A 27,677-nucleotide genomic window follows, 5' to 3' on the forward strand; every position below is an offset into this window, starting at 1 on the left:
AGCAGAGGAGTCTGTGTTTTCCATCATCGAACACACATCTAATCTGAACATGTATTAAAATGGAAGATTTGCTAACATTTGAACTCTTGTGTTGCTTCTTTATGATGCTGATTGATGATGGGAATGTTTCACATTTATCGTAAGATACTGCCTTGTCCCTGAAATTACTAACCTAAAATGTCAAGTAAGAAGCATGTGTCCTTCACTGAACTTTATTTATATTTTAGGCTTAATTTATTAAACTGCAGTGCCCCTGCTATGTACACAAAAAATTGCAAAAAAAATTAAATCTTACCCTTACCTGAATTTTTCACAGGTTACATAATTTTTCTCTTCAGCAATTTTTGTGAATGAACTAGTTGTTTTTAATACAGAAGTCTTATATTAACAAGCTTTATTACATTTAATTTATGCTTTTAGTAGTTACAATCTTACTAAATCTTTCTTTCTAGCAGCTGGAATAGTGATTACACCCTTACACATTAGACATGGTTAATCCTTATTGCATGTGTAATAACACAGAATATACCCTATCGTCCACATCTTTTTTCATTATGTTAGAAATTTTCATATTAACAAGTCAACTGTACAGCACATGAATGTTGAAAGGTTGGTTTCAATCTAGAACTTCAGATATTCATCCATCTGAATCAAATAAGCAATCAGGCTACACGTTAACACATTGCACTCATCTATGATACCCTATGTTGTCTGTAATCACTAACACTGTTGTAAGGTCACATTTCTGCTACTCTTTCAAGTCTTCTTCCAATTCACTATAGCTGGATGACAATAATTCTATTATTAAACTGAAAAAATACCACAGGCTTATGTACATTCTATTTGTTTCCTACATTATAAAAATAGCTACAATGCATCCCCTGGCACCATTAATTTCCTGCACTATTGATAATCAAACTGTAGTATGTCTACCCTAATTTACTATGATCTTTTTAACTTGATCCATATTTTTACAACCGTACACCTTTCACAGCAGGGCATTTCTCATTCCTTCACTATAAAGGCTCAGCCTTTATAATTGATACCTAACCTCCTCCTTTCCACTAATTATTCAAATAAAAGATATCTTCCTAAAGGAAACCCACCTTAATGATTTGGAGGCAGAAAATTTAGGAGGAGGGGCTGGGGGAAAGGATGTTTAACAATTTCTCGTCCACTGCCAAAAGTGTAGCAATTTCATTTCATAGAAAGACTCAAATTACAAATATTAGGAGTAAATAAAGATGAGGAAGGTAGATTTTTGCTGGTGAAGGCTAAGATCTCTTACACTATATATACACCTTATTAAAAGTCGGGGCAAGACCACCAGCCCTAATGGCCTTCTGATAGAATTCTATTGAAGTTTCAAAAATATTCTGGCACCTAAGATGTTAAACATTTACAAAGATGCCTTAAAGAAAGGTACATTACCTCTTACTATGAGGGAAGCCCTAATTACTGTACTACGTAAACCTACACAAATGTATTACAGTTATAGACTCATCTCTTTAATCAATACTGGTATGAAAATACTCTCAAAAATATTGGCTAAGATGTTTGAAAAAATAATGAGTGATTTGGTTCACCCCGATCAGCTGTGTTTTATTAAAAAGACATAATGCAGACAACACATATCTGTTGATTAATGTTATGGCATTCCATCAAGACTCCTGAAATTCCCATGCAATCATTTCACTTGATACATAGAAAGCCTTTGACAGAGTGAACTGGACATATCTGTTTCTTACCCTGGATAAATTCTTTTGGGGAAATCCTTTATTTCATGGATCAAACTGTTATATTCCAATCCCAACTCTCATATTCTAACAAATAGCACAAAAGCCCCCCTCTTTGATATGATTCAGGAAACTAAACAGGGATGCCCCTCCCCCCCCCCCCCCCCCATGTTCAATCTAACATTAGAACCACATGCAGAACTAATTAGGGAACCAAGGGATTCAAGGGATCAAATCAGGGTCTCAGGAGACAAAAATCATTCTATATGTAGATGACATCCTCCTATTAATTAAAAATCCAGATCAAGCTAGTCCAAATATTGTACAAACAATAGATAATTTTGGTAAATTAGCTGGCTACAAGATAAATTGGGATAAGTCAGAAACAATGAAGATCTTATTGGATTTAGCTGGCAGTAGCTCTCCTATCGGGATATTTAGATGGCAACAGATGCACCTCAGATATTTGGACATCCTGTTCCCTAATTAAATTAAAAACATAGTCAAGCCCCTATTAATCATGATTTAAATAGATGGCAGGTACTACCTCTCTCCCTTTGGGGAAAAAATAATCAAAATGAATGCCCTTCCCAGAATCCTTTTTATTCTGAATTGCCTCCCTATCCACATTCCTATTTTATTTTACCAAAATTGACACCATGTTCAGGTCCTTCTTGTGGGGTGCTGGTAACAAACCCAGAATCTCCTGACAAAGATTAGTATCCGGTCCTATTGTGCCTGCTGGAGCACAATAGGACCTTACACTAATTAGTTTTGTTGCAATACAAATAAAAGTCCACTAATGAGCAGATACTCACACAAGTAGTCCCTGTTTATCAGTAGGAGTGAGACTGTGTTACAATCTAGCTCCTAGATAGAAATGGTCACTGCTCCTAAGTGCTCACAATCTAAACAGACAATTGACAGTGCTATGGATAAAGGAAGCAATACATTTTTGGTTCATTTGGAGTTTTTTTTAACCCTATTCCATAGCATGAAGACTCTCCTCATAAAATATCTCATTTCTCTAAATTTAAATAATGAAACTACTGAATTTTCCACTAGGATTTACAAAAACAAGTAAAGCCAAGATGGGGAGGGCAGCCAAAATAGGGATTTAGTAACAATTTTCTTCAATTGGATTAGAATGAAAAAATTTTTAAAAGATTGCCCAGTTTTAAAATGTATCAATATGTTTTTCATATTTGCATTTTATCTACTTGATGTGGCAAAAGCCTAAAATTAAGACCATCTGAGTTGAAATATAAATTAAAGCAGATTTCCCATTCGCCATTATGTAATGAGTTATTTTTATCTAACTGTTAACATTAAAATATTTTACTACTTCTACAGTGTTGATTGTACAAAACAACAACACTAAAATATATTTCAGCAAAAGTACAAAAATTATTAATTTTATTTTTTCCACTTACTCTTGCCTTTTTCTTTCTGGGCCTTTTTGGAGACTCACCATATCTGCTAAAAAATAAAATACAGTTACCCTAATATGAGTATTTGTCAATTTTAAACTAAAAAAATTTACTATCCATGACAATCCATTTCTTGCTATTTTAAACCTATTCTAAATGAATACACTACTTATGACAGCCCTAAAGACAGAACTCCTCCATTTATTGAATAGATACAACATGGGCAGCGTATAACACATTGTAAAAGACCACACAGTTGGTGCCAGTTATTAGCAATCCTGATAAAGACAACTTTCAGTTATTAGCAACATTTTTCCAAGAACCAATCATGTCCCATTGACTTTAGTATTAACAGAATTCATATATGAGCAACTCTCATGCCACTTATCGACAGCTTTATTAGAAGAGGTTCCACTTGTAATGAATCTGCTGGCTCCAAATGCGAGACAGTACGTGACTGTTTGTGTGTCTCCCGGACCTACAGTTAGAGTGACCAGATAGCAACTGTGAAAAAATGGGACAGGGTGAGGGTAATAGGTGCCTATATAAGAGAAAGTCCCAAAAGATGGGACTGTCCGTTTAAAAATGGAACATCTGGTCACCCCTACCTACAGTGCACACACATTACTGCTGTACATGCTTTAGCCAACATTCATAACACACTTCACAGTGCTGCACAGTTGTGCACTTCGGCTTTGTGTCACGACTTCAAACATGTGGACCTTTCTCGCCAGTAAAGCTCAGGTTCTAAAGGCCCTATGAGAGTCCAGGAGAAGCTAGTGTGAGTAGCCGAGAAGTGTGGTGTCTTTAAATTTGTTGTTTCGTAGATTCTAAAGAACAGTGATGACACTGGACAAATTGTGGTCTTAAAACTGTGTGACATTTTATTGTGTGTGACACACCTGAAGCATTGACTGTAAGTATACCAAAATTTCTTTTTTAATTTACCTGTGCCTGTCACAGAAACAGTTGGTATGGAGGGAGGATTCAGTCTGACTGTTTTACTTCATTTACTTAACTTACCATTTTACTTCAGAAGCTACACAGAGAAACATTATAATATTAAAGGAAACAATTTTGTATGTGTGGCTTTTTCATGTTTCCTGTTTATTTTTAACGTTGTATCGAACAATAATACAATACAAAAATACGACTATAGTACATCATTGTTCCATACCAGTACATGTATACATCCATTTGAAAATGGGGGCCTTTCGCTTATTGGCAACTTTCAGATAATGGCAACTTTTTGCTGGGAACCAAGAACTTGTTTACAACATAGTTTGTAATGTACTGAAATGGGATAGCTTTTATGTGTACCACTGAACTCTCTTAGCTGGACTTTCAGACCTACTCACATGTTTGTGATCATGTCTTCCATTAGTGGTTAGCATACAAAGGACATGAACCTGAATACTAATGCAACATAAGATGTCTTATTTAGACCCTGATCCTGCAAACAGATGTATCAGTGCTGACTCTTAGTCCCACACAGAATCCCTTTGGTTAATATTTTCTGACTTTATTAGGACTCAGTGCAGGCCTGAGGGTCTGCATCAGTTCATCTGTTTGAAAAATCAAAGTCTCATTTTGTAAGTTATAGGGTCATGTGGTTTTTGGCGTAGAACATAATGAATTTTAATCTTCACTGGCAACCCCGAGTCCATGTCATCACAACTTGTAGTGTAGCTGATGACTGTAAATCTGGTCTTTGTGGTTTACCACTCTGATCTAAATTGAACTGACTACCTACAGGTGAAAGGTTCTGTATCTCAGTGCAAATCCCCCTGAATCATCCAATCCCTATCAATGCACAATAATATTGTGAATTCTCTTCGTAGATTCTTTTGAACTGGACAGCAGATTCAACAAGTTCCAAAAAAGACTGCTTTAAGTACATGAGAGACAAGGTGAGTGAGGTAATATATTTTATTGGACCAACTTCTGTTGGTGAGAGAGACAAGCTTTTGGAGGTTACACAGAGTTCTTCTTCAGGTACTTGAAGTACCTGAGGTAGACAGTTTTAACAATACTCAGAATATAAAATGTCAAAATTCCTTAAAACCTAACACCAATGCAAATTTTAAAAATATAGAGATTATCTACATATTATTTGCAAAATTAGCTTTACAAAAATATTTTTAAATCAAAGTTTTCAACAAAACTACAAACTATTTAAATTACAATATAATCTACAGTTATTCAAATATAAAAAAAATAAGAATGTTTCAGAAGTCCAGTATTTATAGTGGAGGTATTTGTGTTTGTTGTATTAGTGCTTATATTTTCCACATGGTTCTTTGAAAGGCTTCAGGGAGCCATTCATGGTGCCATAACACCACAGGATATTACTATGGCACCATAAATTGCTTCTGGAAATATATTAAGAGATACCAAGATGAAACAAATGTATATACTTTTCACTGAGCACATCAGTCCATATGAATTTGAACAGTTAACAGATGCACTAATTAAAGACTACATTATTTTCAATGTAACCAATAACCAAGTCAAAGCAAGGTTATTGAGAGAAACGGATTTGACTTTGCAAACATAAGATATTTGCAGAATTAGCAAAAACTATGCCTTACAAATGAAAGTGCTAGCAAGCAATGAAAGAACTGATCACACCTAATTAAAAATAGAATCATAGGACTGGAAGGGATCTTGAGAGGTCATCTAGTCCAGTCCCCTGCACTCATGGAAGGACCAAGTATTATCTAGACCATTCCTGACAAGTGTTTGTCTAACCTGCTCTTTAAAATCTCCAATGACTGAGATTACAACCAATGATGGAGAATACAATCAAGATATAAAGACAGATAACAAGCAAACCACAAAGACCAGATTTGATTCCAGTAAATGTGAAGACAATCACAACATTATGCAAATATGCACAGCACATTTTGCAAAATGTACATGTACAATCATTTTGCAAAAGTGTGTTACTCTGCATAAATTGCAAAACTGCCCCCATCAAGGCATCAATGTGGTAAGAGCTTGGTATTTTGGAATTTATGTTTACCACCATATCACAACCACAAGTCTCTGTCTTCCAGTAAAAGTAAAAATCCTAATGGAAAATCTCAGCTGAAAATACAGTGCACAGTAAGAGTAATTCTCAGAGTCATTCATCAACATTCTGCTCCCAATCTGGAGAACACTTCAGAAGACCTGGTTGCCAAAGAACACAATATCAAGTGCAACTAATCCTGCTCTAAATAATCCTGGTCTCCAATAGATGGATTCCTCTTGGACCTTTTATTTCTCTCATCCAAAAATGCTGAGGAAGATCAGACAAGACGGAATACAGATGCTACTACTCACCGGGCTAGAATGGGCCTATCAATTTTGGTGGTTCAACCTGCTGGTCCAGGCAGCATAAACTCCAGTACTTCTGCTCAACCTGCCAGAACTTTTAACCCAGGAACAGATTCTACACCTCAATCCATGGGGCCCAAGTCTGAGAACAAAGATGCCAGCTGGCTGTGCAACTTGGACTGCGATGGCTCTGAGAGAGTCTAGAAAGTCTTCTGCTCTGTGAAATTCAAGTGGTTCTTCATCTGTGCAAAACAAAAAGGATCTCATCCTCACCATTTTCTTTAATCTGGACTATCTCTTCATTTTAAAATAATCTGGTCTCTCCCACAATTCATGCATTTAGAAGAGATTTCACAAGTCAAAAACCACTATAGAACTCTTGTGTCTTCTTTCATCTCACATTAAGTTATTTTTAAAGGTCTAATTTCAAGTGTTGCCTCCTTTTCAGGAATTGCCTCCTTTCTCAGATATAAGTAAATATGGTGATTGCCAAATTAATGGACCCACTCTCTGAGCAATTGCCAGAATAGACTCTGAATTCTCTCAATTAAGACTGCATTTGTGGAGAGTTTGCAATATGTAGGCCCTAGTGGGAGACCTGCCATATTCAGTTTTATAATGATAACCTGGTCCTTCCCTCATACTCCACATTCATGTGAAAGGTGATCTCTGTGTCCCAATCAATTTTCCAGTAGTTTTTTCCAAGACCCTCTCTACTAGGAGAAGATAGGCTACACTTTCTAGCTACTATTCAAACAAAACCAAGTAATTCCACAAAACACCTAGTTTGTTTGTAATACAGGAGATAATAATAGAGGGCAGTCAGTTTCCACTCAGAGATTGTCCAAGTGGATTAGGTTCTGCATAGTCTCTTGCATTCCAGTACCAACAGGTGCTAAGGCATATTATACCAGTATCTAGTTAAATAAGTCTAGGGTCTGGAATGTATGTTATGATTGTATTTTATATGTAAACATTTGTTTCCAATACTTCTATTTGCTAATACCAGAATCTCTATCCTTTGTTAAATAAACTTATATTTGTTTTAATTATAACCATATCTAAGTGCTGTCTGTTAAGCAGAGCAGTGATCTAAGGTGGAACTGATAAGCTGGGGTGTATTCATTCTTTGGGAGCAGCAAATCTGTGACTACTGTTAATGTCCAGTGGATCAGGGGCTGGATATTCAAGGGAGATGCTTAGAGGTTGGAGTGTGCCTATTGCTAACCTGCAAAGAGACATTGGGGCCTGAATAGATCTATAGGAGTGTGCTTGTGTTGTCCGTGGTCAATGGAGCTGAGGAGCTGACCCATGGCAGGCACAGGTCGTAGTGAGATGCCTCACAGCTCTGGGTACCCCCAGGAAGGGTCAAAGCTATCAGAAGAAACTGTTCTTTATTAAACAAAGAATAAGTCTTCTAAAAAAATTATCTATTCAGGAAATATATCAAGTCACTATACTGAATAAGTGTGTGGTAAGAACTCCACCACATGGAACTCAGCTATAGGTATCTGATAATACAGACTGCACAAGAAGCATTCCAGTAAAATAAGTTCACTGACCTTTAAGAACAGGCATCTGAGCTAAATCAAGGCAAATGGAAGTCCATTCAACTATCCACTCTGACAAGTGTTGCTTGAAAATGAGTTTCCCTCAGCTTTAACCCAATATAAGTCAAAAGGAGACGAGGGGATTGGTAAAAGTCCCTCAAATCATCAGTGTAGCAGCAAAGAGCTCATTTGACACCAATCTTATGATAAACAGCTTCACACTGGAGAGATTAGATTTGGGAATGAACACTAGAAGAGGGGGAAATTGGTTCATATAAAAATAAGACTCCCATTGCCATCAACAGGCTTTGTATGGGCCCTTACTACCTACCTTGTCTTCAGAAAAAAACAAAAAGGCCTATGAGGGCTTGAAGCTCACTTCCCCATCTAGTCAATGTAATTGCCTCAAATAAATAATATGAAATGCAAATGACAATCATTAATAGGCTCAGAGGGAGGATCTGCTAACTTGTTCAAGTCTAAATTAGATCCAAATCATGCACAGAAGCCAAACTGGTAGATAAATATGTCCAAGGCCTTTTAGAAAGTGCCTTGACCTATGATTCACAGGGAGAACTTCAATAGTTACAAGATCAATTGCAAGCAATTCTAGGTGAGTTTTGATGGGTTAGTCTTCAACCCAGCCTTGTCAATGAAATCCAATACACATAAAGAAACAAGAAGCAATCTACCAGATACCACCCATCTAAGCAAGTATACGCTTAAGAGAAGAGGCTTTATAGATAAGGAATTTCTTGGCTTCAAGAGAACTCACATTTAGGAATGAGTGGACAGAGCTATTAAAGTGATTACACATTCCTTTTGGGAAAGCCCAGTAGTCTGAGTTGGGCAGATCCTCCATGAGTGTTATCACTTGTGAAGTCTCACACAGTTTGAAAATCTTGTTGTGACCCCTTTTACTCAATGTATATTTAAAGCAACTGGGGGAGACTGCAAGGCATTATGGTTTACAGTGTTATGAATATGCTGATGTAAAGGATGCTTACAGCTGAGTTATATCAGCCCTGAACATGACTGTTTCCCTGTGTTCTCAGTATCTGGCTGAGATAAGAACCTTGGTGAAACTAGAGTCAGTTCAGATGAGATAAGGGGGTTTTGGCAGAGAGAAGTAGAGTTGGCAGAGGTTGCTGCAATACCTGAAAATGAGGGCCTCTGTCTACAAATTTTCAAAGTGGTTTGCAATCTCAGGATTTTACTGGTGTAATTTCTGCTCCTGATAACAGTGGGTTACCAGAAATTGTTTATTTCTTCAACAAAGGATTGCATCCTTTCATCACAGATGCAATCCTTGCTACAATTATCAATGCAATTGTCACATCAAGGTTAGGCCAGTGTATTGTCTGTGTGGGTCTACTCTTCAAAATCATTCAGCAGCCTTTGCTAGAAGAGTATATTCCGGCCCCCATTCTGATAGCCACAGTATCTCTGTGCTCCATATTCTGTGCTGTTTGCCAATTCAATTTCAGGTGAAATTCAAAACACTGACCATTTTCTATAAAGACTTCTTACAGTTCAAGTAAAGATGAGCTGGATTCACAGATTGAGACTACAATAACTCAAGTACAATATTTATATAAACAGGTGGGAGGATTCAGAGATTGCCACCAGAATTTCCAGAACAGCAGATGCCTGATCATCTATCATTTACATTTCAACTATAACCGCTTATGAATGATGAGATGATCAAAGTTGTTTATTGTGTTTATCACCCGTATCAGAGCACTGACAATAAAGTACCAAGCAAATGATACCAAGCAAATGATTTGTAGTATTGGAACTGCCCATCACCTTAGAGAAATGTTGATATAGTGGAATCCTACCATGTATTTAATTAGCTGAACCCACCACTTAACTGATTTCACTACAGCTGGAAAAAGATGAATAATCTTGATCAAGCAATTTCTCCTGGAAGAAGAAAAGTGATGTGGGCATAAACTAATGAAATGTGTGCATACTGTACACAGGCCAAATCTATTAGGATTAACCCTGTTATGAGCTCTAACATTCTAATACAACACAGTCATTTGAAAGAAATCTGAATGCTGGATAAACAACTTCCCAGAAATAGGAGGAAGGCTGCTGACTTAATGGAATCTCGAACAATTCCCAAAAAAGCAAGAGCAATAGACTGAAACGGAAGCTGAAACTTCTCTTGTGTATCCAGTTTAAGGTCTGAAAGAAAGATATTAAGTTGACAGACTCAAAATGCAGAGGTCCACCACCTAATTTGTATTTCAGTGACCAATCAACCAAATATATTTTTATAGACTGTGACTATCGCTACAAAGAGAATCTACCACATCTGACCAGCACGGAGACCCTCATGGGTGAGTGCTCCCAAAGATGAATTCTGCAAAGTGGAGAACCTTGAGCTGTCTATCTCCACCAGGGTTGAATTTCACTATTAGGGTTTTGGGGGAAGCTAATATTTAGAGCTCTAATTTTACATTATACTGTAAAAAAATTTATTACGCCCTTGTATATTTCAAAATTACAAAACTGCCAAAAGATACATGTAACTTAACATCAATTATACTCCTACTGGGTCTAGGTTCTAACATTCACGACATTAGTTCAAAAACTAATAAAAGAAAGCTTGGTAAGAACAAGCCCACTAAAAATATCAATTTTCTAATATCAAACCGATATGAAGCACTTTATATACAAAAGGCAATTTACAGAAAAAAGTGAGAATCCATGCATTCAGCAGATTAATTAGTCATTTCAAAATAATGCCTGTAGTATTTTTGTGAAGTATAAAAATAAAAATGAAGTTGAAAGGACAACAAAAACAAAAAAGCAGAAGCTATAACATACCACATATGCATAAGATTAACAGTCTGAACCATGCATCCAGGTCCACTATCCGAGAGAAAATGATGGATATTTTTCTTCTCTTGATAATAATGACCATTAAAAAACTTGACAGAAAAATAGCTTTAGCAAAGATCGCTAGAAAACCCACCAATATTGCCTGATACTTCAACCGTATTTTCAATATAGCAATCAGTTCAGAGCAGTCAACAACACACATCCCATAGAAACACTTTACAGAAACTGCTTAACTCAGCAATTCCTGAAAGACCTGAAAACTAGTCACTGTTCAGCAATGCCTTTGTCGGTGCCCTTTAACAGACATCTTCTACAGTCTAGAAAGCAGTTCGTAGAAATTCCAAGAAAGAAACCAATTTAATAATTAAATTCAATAAAATTATACTTTTAGGTTTTATTTAAAAAAAGTAAAAGATCCAGCAATAACACTCTGGAACAGTAATTGAAAATACATCTTAGATATGAATGATAACTGTGTTTAAGTAATAAGAAAATGCAATGTAATATATATTTATATGTGTGTGTGTGTATGCAGTTCTAAGGTTGTGATTTAAAATACACAGAATTTAAGAAATTCAGAGAATACATCACAATAACAATGTGCACTATGAAAGGGTGTTTTAAAAGTATCACATACTATAACTCTTTGGCAAACATTTGTTGCAGAAATAAATGCCAATATATGCCAGTATAGAAATGGCAGATCTTTTAATGGTGAAGCTGCATAAGGCTGGTTATGCAGAAACATGTCTCAGTTTCCCAAAGGCGGCACATGCCCTGACTTTACTATTATATGTTAGATAATCTACAAACTAGCAATGACAGCAGTCACTACGAACATTAACAAGGTCAGGTCACCATTTGCCTTCAATATTTAAAAACAAAACGAAGAAACACTGACAAGGACTGAAACACTTCAGTGAAATGAATCCAAGTATCAGAGGGGTAGCCGTGTTAGTCTGTATCCAGAAAAAACAATGAGGAGTCCAGTGGCACCTTAAAGACTAACAAATTTATTTGGGCATAAGCTTTCGTGGGTAAAAAACCCACTTCTTCCATGCATCTGAAGAAGTGGGCTTTTTACCCATGAAAGCTTACGCCCAAATAAATCTGTTCGTCTTTAAGGTGCCACCGGACTCCTCGTTGTCAGTGAAATGAATGTTACTGGTACAACAGTCAAACTAAGAAATATGAGACAATGCATTGAATCCAGAAAATCCAAAAAACTGTCAGAAACGATAATGATGGACTTTAATCCCACTGAGCACTCTGACTCTGAACTAGCCAAACTCTGAAGTCCTATGGGACAACTCATATGCTTAAAATTAAGCACATGCTTAAATTCTTTGCTGGTTCACTGTCAAAGTCCTCAGCATCTTGCATGATCAAGCCCTCCAAATTATTACATTAAGAAAGATCTTACCGCTGAACTTCTGGTGAAACTCTGGAAGAACGCCAGTATGGCAAAGATTTAAACTTCTCTTTGCCCACTGCAACATAATAATGATTATCTTCTAAGCCATCTGAGTTACGTACAGCATGACCATCCAATGTGTACAGCCTTAAGCAAAAGAAATTGAAATAAAGATTATGAAATAACAATGAATAGAGTATAATGCAATACTTAGACTTGCAGTGCAAATTTCAGGGTTTTTTCAATGCTCCACACAGCTGTGATTCCAGAGAACAGAGGAATTATACACATAAATTAAGTAACTATTTTAATACTGAGGACAATTCAACATTTTATTGCTAAGTCTTAGAAAGCAAATTAAATATTTATAAAATAAGAAAGATATTTTATATATTTGGGAGCACCATACATAGTGCTAGAGGATGTTCAAAAGATATAGACACTTAGGCTGTGGCTACACTCGAAACTTCAAAGCGCTGCCATGGGAGCGCTCCCGCGGCAGCGCTTTGAAGTGCGAGTGTGGTTGCGTGCCAGCGCTGGGAGAGAGCTCTCCCTGCATTGCAGGTACTCCACCTCCACAAGGGGATTAGCTTACAGCGCTGGGAGAGCGGCTCCCAGTGCTGGGGCACTGTTTACACTGGCGCTTTACAGCGCTGTAACTTGCTGCGTTCAGGGGAGTGTTTTTTCACACCTCTGAGCGAGAAAGTTGCAGCGCTGTAAAGCGCCAGTGTAGCCATAGCCTTATAGAAGCAGCATCCGGTGACATGTTTTGGACCCTTCAGCAACCTCTTGGGGTCACTATGACATTAAGCTTGCTATGAAGTTGCAAATCAGCATTGCAATGAAACATGGGAACTGAGGAAGGCTGAAAAACACTGGATTGACATTTTCAGTTCTTCTCAGCTGCTTCATATCAAGTGGCAGAACAAGATCAGAAATTAGGATATTTGAAGCCAAACCCAGCAATCACCTCCATCAGCTCTGGTTCAGTTTCAGCAGCTTTCTTGGTATGAACATATCATTAGAATGGAAGACCACTGAATTCCAAAGTGCATATACCAAGGAATGCTGCTATGGAATGACAAGTTTGCCAGTAATGGACATAATCTGAATATTCAGTCAGTTCAGGTTAGGGATGCAGCCAGAGATCAATCCAAGTGGCACTTGATATGCAAGAAGGTCATGTCCCTTTGGGCTCTGCCATGATGGTGATGATGCAATAGAAAAGGAAACAGCTACAATTATAAAGCAAAAGCTATAGTTAAGGTTGCAACTGGTTTCTATTAAATGAAGACACAATGGACAAGATACTCGGCTGATGTAAATGAGTGTAGCTAAGTGGAGCTATGCCCAATTTCACCAGCTGAGGAGCTGGTCAAATTTTCTAAAAATGTCATGTTTTGGCTGAACATATCCATGCTTTGTCTCTGAACGTTGGGTTTTCCTATAGAAACAGGGGAAAATCCATTTAGTCAGTTTAGAGCTATAATAAGATGCGGAAAATGACATGCATTCTGACCAAGATTTTTTTCATGCACATACTGTAACACAAAAACAGCTGAACCTTGAGGGCCATGAGTTACTTCCCCGAAGGTGCTGGAACCTCTTGCAAGGAATTGAGCCAATGGGAGTTGAGGGACTGGAAATTTTTTAAGATTTGCACTCTAGTTTTAAAGGGAGAGGCCCAAGTTCCATTGCAAAAAAGTGCATTAATTTGTTCACCTACATTTTTGCATACAATTACTGCAATATGTGCAAATCAGGATTTCCAGTCGCAGATAGGTGGATGCCAAAATCAAAAGGCACAAACCTGCACATATTTTTGTGTATGGACCTCAGACTTCAAAATTATGGTGCAGAAAACTCAAAGTTAGCATGGAATTAGTCCTCTGTGAATAGTGCATTTGCTAACAGAAAAAAAGTTTTTAATTTGTGGTTATGAATATCTGAAATACTGTAGTGAGTACGGACTAAATCTGAATATGCACACTTCCTGACATATGAACAGAAGTGTAAATAAGGTAGTGGAGAAAACAGACCAGTTATAGATTTTTCAGTTGTTTATATCTTTGACAAACATTTCCGTTTTAGGCTTGTAGTAGGTTGACCTGTTCCTTTATGGGTCAAGAGGCATGGAGCTAGCTAGGCCTGTTCCATCAGCCCACCTCCACAATAATCAACAGCATCTTAGTCAGAAGGGGAAGAACTAATTGGGATCAGGTAACAGCCTGAAACATCTAGGCCTCATGAAAGGGCTGAGAAGACTCTATTTGCAGGAGGAACCACACCTGGCCTTCTGTGGAAGTCCCTGAAGTAGTGTCTGGAAGAAGGGATGGGAAGAGAGTCCGGACAGCAGGCTGAAGAGGAGCCCAAGGAAGGTCTAAGAACCTAATAACAAGAATTCTTGCTAAAAGCTTGGGACAGATCATCTAGAAGCAACAGAGTAGGGAAAAGACTTGGGTCTATTGGTTGAACACAGTATGACTGTGAGCCGTCAATATGATGAGGCCATGAAAAAAGGCTAATGCAATCCTAGGATGCATCAGACAAGGTATTTCCAGCAAAGATAGGGAAGTGTTATTACCACTATACAAAGCACTGGTGAGCCTCATCTGGAAAACTGTGTGCAATTCTGGGATCCCATGTTTAAGAAAGATTAATTCAAACTGGAACCAGTGCAGAGAAGGGCTACTACGATCATCAGAGGAATGGAGAACCTACCTACCTTACAAGAAGAGACTTAAGGAACTTGGCTTGTTTGGCCTAATCAAAATGAAGGATGAGGGGAAATATGATTGCTTTCTATAAATACATCAAAGGAAAAAACACCAGCAAGGGAGAGGAGATTTTAAGTTAAGGGGCAATGTTGGCACAAGAACAAATGAATATAAACTGGCCATCAATAAGTTTAGGCTTGACATTAGACAAAGGTTTCTAACCATCAAAGAAATGAAGTTCTGGAACAGCCTTCTAAGGGGAGTAATGGGGACAAAAAGCCTCGCTTGTTTTAAGACTGACCTTGAAAGGTTTATGAGGGGATGGTATGAGACTGCCTACAATGGCAAATGCAATTTCTATTAGCAAATATCTCCAGCAGTCAGAGATGAGAAATGAGATGGAGAGTTACCAAAGAGAATTCTTTTCCAGGGTCTAACTAATCACTATATTTGGGATTGTGAAGGAGTTTTCCCCCAGATCAGATTTGCAGAGATCCTGGGGGGAGGGTTCCGGTGTTCCCCTTCCTCTGCAGCATGGGGTCACATGCTGGTTTGAACTAGCGTGAATGATGGATTCTCTGTAGCCTGAAGTCTTTAAACCAAGATTTGAGGACTTCAGTAACTCAACCAGAAGTTATGGGCCTATTACAGGAGAGTGTGGGTGAGGTGCTGTGGCCTGCAATGACTATGATTATGATGGTCCCTTCTGGCCTTAAAGTCTGTGAGTCTTAACTTTTTGTTTATGTGAACTTTTGTTTGGATTTTTGTTATCCCTGAAGGGGGTCCAGACTAGACATGACTTAGCAAGAGAGGTAGGTGTGAAGAGAAACAGGCTGAACAGAGCCAAAAGATCAACAGAGGGCACTAGAGGCAAAGACCCTGCAATACCATGCTCTGACACCAGGAGGCACTGAATGAAACTGCTTACAGTGCCAAAACTTTACACGCTTAACCTAATGGGACATTTTCCTGGAAAATTTGAGAAAGAAGGGTTGAGCCATTTTTGAATTACCATATGTGAGGATATAATATATTTTCTGGTGTAACCATTAGAATGGTTTCACAGTTTAAAGCTGTTTCCTAAGGGTACGTCTATACTTACCTCCGGGTCCGGCGGTAAGCAATCGATCTTCTGGGTTCCATTTATCGCGTCTTGTCTAGACGTGATAAATCGATCCCGGAAGTGCTCGCCGTCGACACCGGTACGCCTACTCCGCGAGAGGAGTACGCAGAGTCGACGGGGGAGCCTGCCTGCCGCGTCTGGACCCGCGGTAAGTTCGAACTAAGGTACTTCGACTTCAGCTACGTTATTCACGTAGCTGAAGTTGCGTATCTTAGTTCGAAGTGGGGGGTTAGTGTGGACCAGGCCTAAGTGGGTGCTTTGAACAATATAGATTGTCTCTGAACTGCTACGTTGAGGAAGGGACAGAAGTCTGCCCATGGTGTGGGCATTTTATTTAAATTCGAAGGAGAGGATCTGTGAGCAGAAAAGATAATAAACTTCCCATTAATCTGAAGGGCATCCAAGAGCTTTGAACCCAAAAAAATCTAAAATTGGGCATATATGTTGAACCCCTTCCTTTGTCTGTCTATACACTGCAAGCTCCTCAGGGTATGATTTGTCTTTTCTCCCTTCCTTCGTGCCTTCTTTTCTGCTTCGAAACCACATAGCACACTCCAATCACTACCAAAAACAAACAGTTACTAATAAAACAACAACCTTAGCCAAACAGGAAATCAGCTGAAGTTACACCAGTTATAAATTTGACCCACTATTTCACACTTAAAGCATAGGTTAATCTCATCTTCACAACTATGTTAACACTAGTCCATTTTATCTTCCTGACCCCAGACCTTCCATAAAGACTGTTCCTTTTCAAGAGTAGAAAAGATGTCTTTTATGTTACTCTTGTAATCTTCTCCATTAATGTCTGTACTAAATACAGAACACCAGGTTTTTAAAGCAAAAAGGTACATACAATGGTGTCCTGATGAACCAAACCAATTGCTATGAACATTTATTAAATATAGATATATAAAAAGGTACTGAACTAAATGCAATAGGAAACACAAATTCTCAGAAACCTGAAAAAGTCCTGCCCTGGATATTCCGTTTTCTTTCATACATAACCAATCAAAATATTAGATTGTCATTAATAACCGGTGTGGCATATGAATACAAAAAGAATCCTAAATTGCCAGACTCAGGACTTTTGTTAGCTGTATTAAATTACCAGTTGTACTCTTACCTATGAACACCACCGGAGCGAGGAAAGATTTTTTCATTTATTAGTGCAAGGACGCAATTCCAGTTTTTCAGAGTAAACCTGGGTATGATAAATTTTATAGGTGGTATAAGCATATCTCCATTTGTGAAAACACTGCCAAAAGACAAAAGAAGCCATATTTTTTCAGTAGTGAAAGACAGACAAAAAAACTAAAAATATCAGTTGACAACTTTATGTAATCTGGATCATTAGTAGTGTAGCCATGTAGATTTCAATAATACGTTTTAAATCTTAGTCCATTTCATAAAACATGAAAACTCATCCATAAAAAGACAGAATTGTATCCTTTAATATGTTTCTGTCTGACATGATGGGAGAGTCAGTGAAATATGTCCACTTGGAGAAGCCAAGAAGAATATAGCCCTTGAAAATTCAATTACTTTCTCTCCATATTGTCCAAAGATGTCCTCACAAATCCCAGAGGAAATAATGTACAATCCTTTAAAAGCGATAATAGAATCAATTGATTTCTTCACTGCTGCCCATATTAGAAAGCTGTTCCTACTCAACATTTAAGAGTGGCTGGAATTACTTTTTGGCTCACCTCACTTCTTAGAAGGAGTCACAGTAAATAATAGAGCGGTATTGGTCTCTCTAAAAATAATTTTGCTATTTGGGCCATCAGCCCTATAGGCCCCTCTACAAAAGTAGCCTCACCCTCTGCTGGGAGGGTGGTATTTTATATCAGCAGCAGGGGACAGGTCCAAGAGTAAGCACTGGCTGACTGCAGAGAATGTTCAGGCTCTTGGTGCAGCTTCCAGTAACTCCAGCGGCCCTAGAACATTTTGCTATAGAGGGGAAGGAGCATTTGTGCTTCTTCACATGCAGAAAAGCAGCATCCCTACCACACAAAATGGACAGAAACTCTGTGGAATGACAGAGAATGTGCTCCTTTGGTGATGGAGGAGGGGGCAGTCAAGGTCACACATATACAGTGTGAAATGAGCTCCCTCCTGTTTCCCCTGAATAGCCACATATTAGTACATTGATATTTCTCCCTACCTCCACACACTCCATCCAGATTTTTTTGAGGCATAGGTGTTCTTTTCTCTCAGAAGAACAAGCAGTTTCTGCTATCCCACCCCCAAACCCTTGTGCTGATTACATGGGGAGCAATTTCAAGGAGATAATAGGGTTTATCTCCCTAGAAAGGGTGAGGGATCCTGCAGTCCAAAGTAGATTGAAACAGGAGGAAAAGCTTTGACCTCCTCACCAGGGAGGAAGACCAGCTGTGGGGGAGCACAGCTTGGCTAAACCAGGGAGTGGAGAGAGAGCACCTCTCTGCTTCAAACCGGCTAAATTAAAAAGACTAAGACTGATCTATTAGTCAACCTGACCCTCTCGTCTCTATAAAGCACAGGTGGTGATTTGAACAATGTCTGAATATGTTTTATTATTTCCTTATTACTCTTCATGATGCCACTAACATTCTAATGAGATTTTATCCCATTAACAAAAATGAGTAGTGCAACAATCCAAAACTGACTACATTTTTTGTGGACCTGCCTACACTGAAGCACCAAACTGTGCTACCTACCTGGTTCTGCTTAGCATGGTATGGCACACATCCAAAATGCCAAAACTGCATGAGGCAGAACCATGCTATAACCATGTGGTAGGTTCTACACAAGACTTGGCATCAGGTGACTGCAGCCTACACAAAAGCCCTAAAACAGGGCTGTCAAACTCCTCCTGTGCGGAGGGCTGAGTTCCATTTGTAGGTATAGTTGTTGGACTGGAATATACACTTGGGGCTGTTTACTACGTAAAAGCAGATTTACCCAAGAGCAGAGGTTAGCATAAAGATCACAGATAGTATATGGCCTTTATGTAGCAACTGAATGTTCAGGGTCATATGCTGCGACTCTCACTCACAGTGAGTAATACCTGCTCCATAAATGTTAGTCCTATTAAAACCATGTTTCCTTTTCCCTTTTTCTCTTCCCTTCTTTTGTTCCTTTTCAACTCAGGGCTTGTCTACACTACCACTTACTTCGGTATAACTTACGTCACTCAGGAGTGTGAATAATCCACACCTCTGAACGACACAAGTTACACCAACCTAAGTGCCGGTGTAGATAGTGCTATGTCGGTGGGAGAACATAGCTATCACCTCTTGCAGAGGTGGAGTAATTAAGTCAATGAGAGAGCTCTCTCCCATCAGCTCAGAGCGTCTTCACCAGTTACAGCTTCCAGATCCTACACCAATATATAGTAGCTGAGAGCCTGCTCTAACTCCCACCATTCTTGTAAGGTCCATAATTGACTTTGCATCTGTGCAAAATGAATGTAGCATTTTGGAGACATGCCCCTACATTGGGGCAAGAGGGGAGGGCTGGGAAAGGAGCCAGCTCTGCCAGCTTTATGTCAGCAGAGAATTTTGCTATGCAAGGAGAGTTCCCCACTAGCCAGCTATGGCTGGAATTCAGCCAGTTTATGCTACCCAAATGGTGAAAAGCTGTTGCAATGCCCGTGAGAATCTACCTTTATGTTTCTCCTTCCTCATCCCAACATTGTTTTATTACATCACATGGGAACTTAGATTATATGTCACTTGAAACAGGGACCAGGTACTAGTTACATGTAATTCAGGGCACCTAGCACATATCTGAACACTGTAAAAATTAATTGCCAATTATGAATTTATAAGTGCTTTGTTCAGTTCAGCTTTAAATACCCTATGCACTTGGGCTTCCACCCATCCCTTTGACTTTTAATTTTCCTCAAGAGCATCTGTGCACTATATTTTGTAAATACACACTGAAGTTACCTGTACCATAGTACCACTTCCTGTATCGGTTAATACTGTTGTATGGTCAATGCTTCCCATGAACACATGAACATGAACACTACTCGTAAAAAGTATAAAAAATAATAATAATCATAATTCCTGAGCTGAATAGTACAGTATGTCAAATTTCAGCCAAGAGCAAATATTTGTGTCTGGATGCCACTTTAAAACAATATTTTAAAATAATGAAGGCTTGGTTTGGAAGATATTTGGGGCCATCTAGTGGAATTTTCAGTAAAATTAATATAAAACACAGAGATCATGCATTAAAACAGTGAATTCGGTTTACAAAAAAAAGTGTTGCTATGGTACATTTTAAATTCCATTATTTTCTGAACTATGTTAATGATGTAATTTTTATAGAATAAAATTAAGAACAAAATAGCCTATACAAAGGAAAAAGTGCCTGTCGGTGAGAAATATCAAACTGTAGAATAATCCCCTAATTATTCAAACATTTAAAACCAGATTAGACAAAGCACTAGAAAACATATTGTAGGGAGCAAGCCATGACTGTAATGGAAATGGACTAGATGACCTAATGGATCTTTTTTATCTCTAAGTTAAGTTATTTTAATTTACTCATGGAAAACATCCAGTATTTGAGAGTTGTGTATATAAATAAAAACCCTCTTCCTTTCTTTGAAGAAGCTAGTCAAATCATACATGATGTCATAAATACTCTTTAGTCTACATTTTTGAATCTCAACTCTTTTTGAGTTTGACGCTGACATTATTTTAAACTGCTTTAAGGCTATGGAGGATTAAACATTTCAGCACTGGCCTGTTAGTTACATTTCTCACCAGAAGCACAATACCTTTGGATTCTGAAAACTGCACTGGCTTCCTATTTACTTCTGGGTGCAATTTAAAAGTTATTGGTTTTAACCTCAAAAGTCTTGAATGGATTGGATCATGATTACATCAGACACCACCTCTTTCCCCACATGATACCATAACAGCTGAGATTATACAAAACTCCTGGACTAAAAAACACCTCTTTATTTAATTGCATGGAGTATAGAAGGCAGGCCATTCTTAGAGTAGGATCCTCAAATGGAGGTGTAAAATGAATTCTACATTTGCAAGAGCCCAAATCTGTTAACTTTAGGTCTGGTGCAACCTTATTTATTTTTCCAAAGCTTCAACTAGGAAAGATAAGTTGTTGGCAGGGGTGATGGCAGAGGCTGAATGATTAATTGGGATTCAGATAATCTTATTGTCTTTTGGATTTTGTGACTTCTTGTAACTTAAATATTTGTACATGCATCCAGTAGGAACAATGGACATTTTAAAAGTTGAAAAAATAAGTAAATAAAATACATAAAACTTTGAAAAGGGCTCTTCTTGGAATGCTCATCACTTTAAATAACCTATGAGTATTGCCACTGTAGTTCTCTCAAATGAAACTTAAAGTGGCATCATATGTTAAAGCACAACGCATTTTTGGCTCTTCTCCTCCACATCCAGTGTTTCCTTCCCTACTTCTTGTGCAACAGAACTGCACTGCTTCCACTGCCTGCAGAGCATCAAACTTGTATTGGAGGTAGTGCAGCCATACAACACGCTTCCTTATCAACAACATATGGAGGGCAGTATATTTCATCACAGACCAATATCAAGTGTGACCATCCCTTTGCAACTCCCTCCTTTTGTACCCCCATGAGAATCTGCTTATTTTTGATCCCTCCATTCATGGCAATTCACTGTTTTAAAAATCTATTTTAGTGATTCTAATACAGATTGTTTTTTTAAATATGACTTTCATCTTAAGTGTCCTTTTACAATATTATCTGAGACACAAAAAAGCTACATCACATAATTCCCTAGAATATGTAATTTTTTTCCAAAAAATAGTTTGCTGCCAAAAAATTCAATCAATATAATTATAATGAATGTAATGCCCTCTCTCTTGCCCCTCCCTCCCTCTACAATGACAGAGGGAGCCAAATTTTGCTCTGGCTCACACATGATATAAACTACACTTAAATTAATAGGAGCGTAAATCAAGACTGAATTTGCTCTTTCAAAGTATGTTTGCTTTACCTGAAATGTATTATAAACACTTCTCTTTCCACTGAACTAGACATATGGAGTTTAGTATATATTATAGGTGCAGAATATTTAAAACCAAATCTAGAGTTTTGATTCACAACATACTTACTTGATATTACGTGGCTTATTACTGATCAATTGCCACCTGGAAGGCACACGTATTTTACTATGAACTACTGGTTTAATCTGCAAGAAAAATAAAACACATTATGCGGGATGTTTAAAACATTTTAATCTTAAAAGTGCTGCTCAGATATACACGTGGCAGACCCAGGTTCAAATGTTAGAGAGTCACAGAGCCATAGAGTTTAAGTCCAGAAGAGACCACCGGATCATTTAGTCTACCCTCCTGTATATCAAAGGCTACAACACTACTAAACCCAATAACCAAAATTAGACCGAAGTATTATAGACTATAGGAGACTAGACTATTACGTCACAGGCAGTGAACATGGGGAACCAATGTGCACCCGTGATCAAGGCCCCCACAATGGCAGGGAAATGATTAAGTGAGATATACCCAGATAATTCTGGCAAGTGACCCACATCTGCAGAGGCAGGTGAAAAAAATCCCAAGACCATGGCCAATCTGACCTGGGGGAAGATTCTGTCCAGATCCAACATATGATGATCAGTTAGACCCTAAGTATGTGAGCAAGAATCAGCCAGCCACGCACCTGAGAGAGAGAATTCTTGGTGCCACCTCAGAGCCATGCCTCCCCCACCCCGAGACTCATCTCCAGCCATGGCCATCCCTGATGCATCCTTTAGAGGAAGGAAATTAAACATATACATACACATACACACACAGACAAGAGAGATAAAGACATAAGACACAAACTGGAAGTGAGCCCAGGGCTGCTGGTCCCTGCCTTCTACCATCTCAAGCAACCGCATCATACAATCACACATAAATTTGTTCAGCTCTCTCTTAAAACAAGTTAAGTTGCCCTCCGCCCCCCCCACTCCCGACTCCTATTGGGAGACTGTTCCAGAACCTCATCCCTCTGATGGTTAGAATTAGAAACCATTGCAGAAATTGACTCTTTTCTTCCATAGGTTAGTGAAAAGACAAAAAAGACAAAAACTGATTCAATGTGCAGACCATAGCAGTATACTTACTTATGCTTTGATGATTGCGTGTGTATGTGTATTTATTAAGATCATTGACCAATAAAACTATGGAACGATCTTCTGTATGACTGACTGGCAGTCTGTTTGCATATTTTGATACAATGTTCTCGGTTAACTGTTCTATAACCCATCAGGAACCACTTGTGACCACTCCTCACCTATTAACATTTAATTTAGTGCAGTAGGATTCACAAGTGTGCCCCTTCCCCTTAAGATATTGCCAATAATGGACTGTACTCAATTTTGAAGTTTTTCCAGTAAAACATTGAGAAATATCAAGCATGTTTTGTTGCTTGTGTTGTAATAATACAAACAATAGTCCTCATCTTGCCAACTCTTATTACCTGGCACAGTGTTTACTACCATTACTCCCACTATCCATTTTAAGTTCTTATATGGCACCCATTACCAAAGTATCTGACACCTTCACAGTCTTTAATGTGTTTATGTTCCCAAAATCATAGTAAGACAGGGAAGCGCTACTACGGCCATTTTAGAGAAGGACAACTGAGGTCCAGAAATGCTTGTCTACACAATAAAGTTATAAGCTAAGGTGTGAATTTAAACCAATATAATTACAACATAACAACTCCCTATGTGGACACTCGAGTATGAAAGTGCCTTTTTTCAGTTTAGCTTGTATCACTTTGGAAGGGGTTTAAGCTAAACCAAAAAACCCGCACTCTTATTCTGGGATAAGTATGTCCACCTGGGGATACCACCAGCATAACTATATCAGTTTAACAACATTGGTATAACTGTTGTGCCAATATTTTAAAAGGATAAATGAGATGACCCGGGTAACTATAGGTCTATCAGCCTGCAGCAATTTCAGGCAAAATAATGGAAAGATTAATAAAGAATTAAAGAAAGGTAATACAATGAATGCCAACATGAGTTTATAGAAAATAGACCCTGTCAAAGTAATTTGAATTTTTTTTCTTTATTACATTATAAGTTTGGGTGATAAAGGTAATAGTGTTAATGTAATATATTTTGACATCTTTAAGGCATTTCACTTGGTACCACATGACATTTTGATTAAAAAACTAGAACAATACAAAATTAATGTGGCACACATTGAATTGGTTAAAAGCTGGCTAATAGATAGGTCTCAAAATGTAATTGTAAGCAGGGAATCTTCAAATGGGTACATTTCTAATGAGGTCCAACAAGGATCACTTCTTGGCTCTATGCTATTTAACATTTTTATCAATGGCCTGGAAGAAAACAAAATCATCACTGATAAAGTTTGCAGATTATATAAAAATTGGGGGAGTGGTAAATAATGAAGAGGACAGGTCACTAAGACAGAGCAATCCGGATCATTTGGTAAGATGGGTGCAAGCAAAAAATAAATGCTTTTAATATGGCCAAATGTAAAGATATACATCTAGTAACAACGAATGCTGGGCATACTTACAGGATGGGGAACTCTAACCTGGGAAGCAGTGACTCGGAAAAAGACTTGGAGGTCACGCTGGATAATCAGCTGAACATAAAAATCCCAGTGCAACACTGTGGCCAAAAGGACAAAGGCAATCCTTAAACATAAAACAGGGGAAGCTTGAGTAGGAGTAGAGAGATTAGTTTATATCTGTATATGGCACTAATGTGACCCCTGCTGAAATACTGTGTCCAGTTCTAGTGTCCAACTCAAGAAAAATGTTGACAAATTGGAGAGGGTTCAGAGAAGAGCTATGAAAATGATTAAAAGATTAGAAAACATGCCTTATAGTGATAGACTCAAGGAACTGAATCTATTTAGCTTAAACAAATAAAAGGTTAAGGTGTGACTTGATTACATTCTTCAAGTACCTACATGAGGAACAAATATTTGATAATAGGCTCTTCAATCTAGCAGACAAAGTTATAACACAATCCAAAGATTGGAAGTTGAAGCTAGACAAATTCAGACTGGAAATAAGGTGTAAAATTTTATTAGTGAACGTAATGCCATTGGAACAATTTACTAAGAGTTATGGTGGATTCTCCATCACTGGCAATTTTTAAATCAAGACTGGATGTTTTTTTCTAAAAGATATGCTCCAGGAATTATTTTGGGGAAGTGCTATGGCCAGTGTTCAGGAGCTGTCCAGAGTATTTTGGGGTGACTAACTGTGATAGGGTTGGTGAGGCCTGAAGACATGGAATAACGAATAGTGCTTAATAAAATGATGTAGTATACATAAACATGGATTTATACACTAGTTTTATTTATGTACGGTCATTTGAGTTATTTTATTCACGTAAATATAATAAAATAAAACAGTTTTAATGGATAAAATGAAACAAGTAATTCCCAAAAAATAAATGTAAAATTATAAAACAATGTCATGGTGCTCGACTTATAACATTGATTCCAACAATCATTTCTGGGTTAGCATTACCTTAAGGGCAAAGCCCTAAACCAGAAATCACTAAGGAATCACTCCTGCAAACACAATGGGACTACTCACATGAGTAAGGACCACTCATGCAAAGGTTTGGTGGACTGGGCCTGTAAGAGATTGACGCCTGTCTTATAGTACCCTCTTCCAACTGGACCCTGGCTGGCTCTTGCTGAGCCAGGGCCCTCCCTGGGGGAACTCAGCCTGGAACCTTCTCGTCGAGTCCAGGGAAAGTAGTTTCCAGCACGATCAGTTGTTGTGGTTTCTTTTGCCTTTTATTCCAAGTCTCCTCAACAAAGAAGATCAAAACTTTCCCAGGTCTGTCCCTACCCCACTCTCTGAGCTGGGAAGAAGTAGGAGCACTCGGTCCCCAGACTGGAATTCCCTGGCTCTAGCCCCTTTATTATATTGTCACATTCCATCATGGGACATTCCCTGTTGGATGAGCCCAGGTTGCCTGCAATGATAACATACCAGAGCCATTCACAGGAGAGCAATGGTGGTTCCTTGGAAGCCTGTTCTGGGTGTAGGGTCCCATGGATGGGGTAAAATTTTGGTAGACTCTCGCTGGGTTGGTAGGTTCTCTCTCACTGCCTTTCTAAATGTGGCTAGCTGACCGAGAGTCTGGCCTTCCCAGCCGTAGGTAATTCATCCTCCATTAATCCCTCAGTTGTCTCGACCACCTCTGCCATGGATGCAGGCCAAAACCATTGAACCCAGGCTTGTACCACCATACAGAGAATGGGTGGGTATTGTTCTAGACCAATATGCCCCACCACTGTCTCGGACTCTAGTTTTAGCCATTGGATAGTCCCAGAGCCACTGAGCTATTGCCCAGGGGCATGCCCCATTAAGGAATGTCTCCAACCAAAATATCTTCCAGTAAGCTTCTGTAGAAAGACCAGGGTGGTCCATGATGGCAGCCTTTTGTATTGCATAGGATTGTGCTTCATCCACACTCAGGGACCAATATGCTGCTTGGGCCTCACCAGTGAGTTATGGGACCAGCCACGCTGCCCAGGAACTCTTCTCCCAGCCCACTCAAAGGTGATCAGGTAGGCCTCTGGGTCATCAGTGCTGCCCATCTTGGTCAAGATGAGACATGGCTGTTTCTGTCTCCCCACAGCTGCTATGAGAGTAAGCAGCCCATCTCCTCTTGGAACAGTCTGTTCCACTCAAGCTCAGATAGCTAGGCTTCCTGCAAGCATTGCTGGGAGGCCAGGAGTACCTTGTGGAACTGGCGATTCCTTTCATTTTCCACCTGCTGTTGATTCACCATCATTTGGAATATCTCCTCCATGGCCCTTCTTTATGGAAGGGGTTCAGATCTACAGGCACCGCATGTAAAAGATTGGAGCCTGTCTTATAACGCCTTCTTCCAGCTGCACCCCAGCTTGCTCTTTCTGAGCCAGCAAAGTCCCTGGGGGAATTCTACCTGGAATCTTCTCACTGAGTCCAGGGAAGGCAATTTCCAGCAGAGTCAGTTGTTGTGGTTTCTTTTTTCTATGTCTTGCACTTAGGACGGAAGAATCCCATGCACTGCTACAGACTAGGGACCGAGTGGCTAGGCAGCAGTTCTGCAGAAAAGGACCTAGGGGTTACAGTGGACAAGAAGCTGGATATGAGTCGACAGTGTGCCCTTGTTGCCAAGAAGGCTAATGGCATTTTGGGCTGTATAAGTAGGGGCATTGCCAGCAGATCGAGGGATGTGATCATTCCCCTCTATTTGGCATTGGTAAGGCCTCATCTAGAGTACTGTGTCCAGTTTTGGGCCCCACACTACAAGAAGGATGTGGGAAAATTGGCAAGAGTCCAGAGGAGGGCAACAAAAATGATTAGGGGGCTGGAGCACATGACTTATGAGGAGAGGCTGAGGGAACTGGGATTATTTAGTCTGCAGAAGAGAAGAATGAGGGGGGATTTGATAGCTGCTTTCAACTACCTGAAAGGGGGTTCCAAAGAGGACGGATCTAGACAGTTCTCAGTGGTACCAGATGA

General features: G+C 38.8%; 1 protein-coding gene across 5 annotated transcripts in view; it reads right to left on the minus strand.

Annotated features, from left to right (window-relative positions):
- DCDC2C (doublecortin domain containing 2C) overlaps positions 1-27,677 on the minus strand; it is a 101,607-nt gene that overhangs the window by 59,774 nt on the left and 14,156 nt on the right. For 2 of the 5 annotated variants that reach the window (XM_042848736.2, XM_065587743.1), the window contains exons 3-6: positions 22,265-22,341; positions 17,271-17,402; positions 12,314-12,451; positions 3,170-3,215 (exon numbers count right to left, since the gene is read on the minus strand). In XM_042848736.2, coding sequence (XP_042704670.1) covers positions 3,170-3,215; positions 12,314-12,451; positions 17,271-17,402; positions 22,265-22,341 — 393 coding nt within the window. The remainder of the gene's footprint in view (positions 1-3,169; positions 3,216-12,313; positions 12,452-17,270; positions 17,403-22,264; positions 22,342-27,677) is intronic. The other 3 variants (XM_042848738.2, XM_042848739.2, XM_065587744.1) reach the window with 3 other exon arrangements.

This window comes from Chrysemys picta, chromosome 3, assembly GCF_011386835.1.
Source record: "Chrysemys picta bellii isolate R12L10 chromosome 3, ASM1138683v2, whole genome shotgun sequence".
NCBI lineage: Eukaryota > Metazoa > Chordata > Testudines > Emydidae > Chrysemys > Chrysemys picta.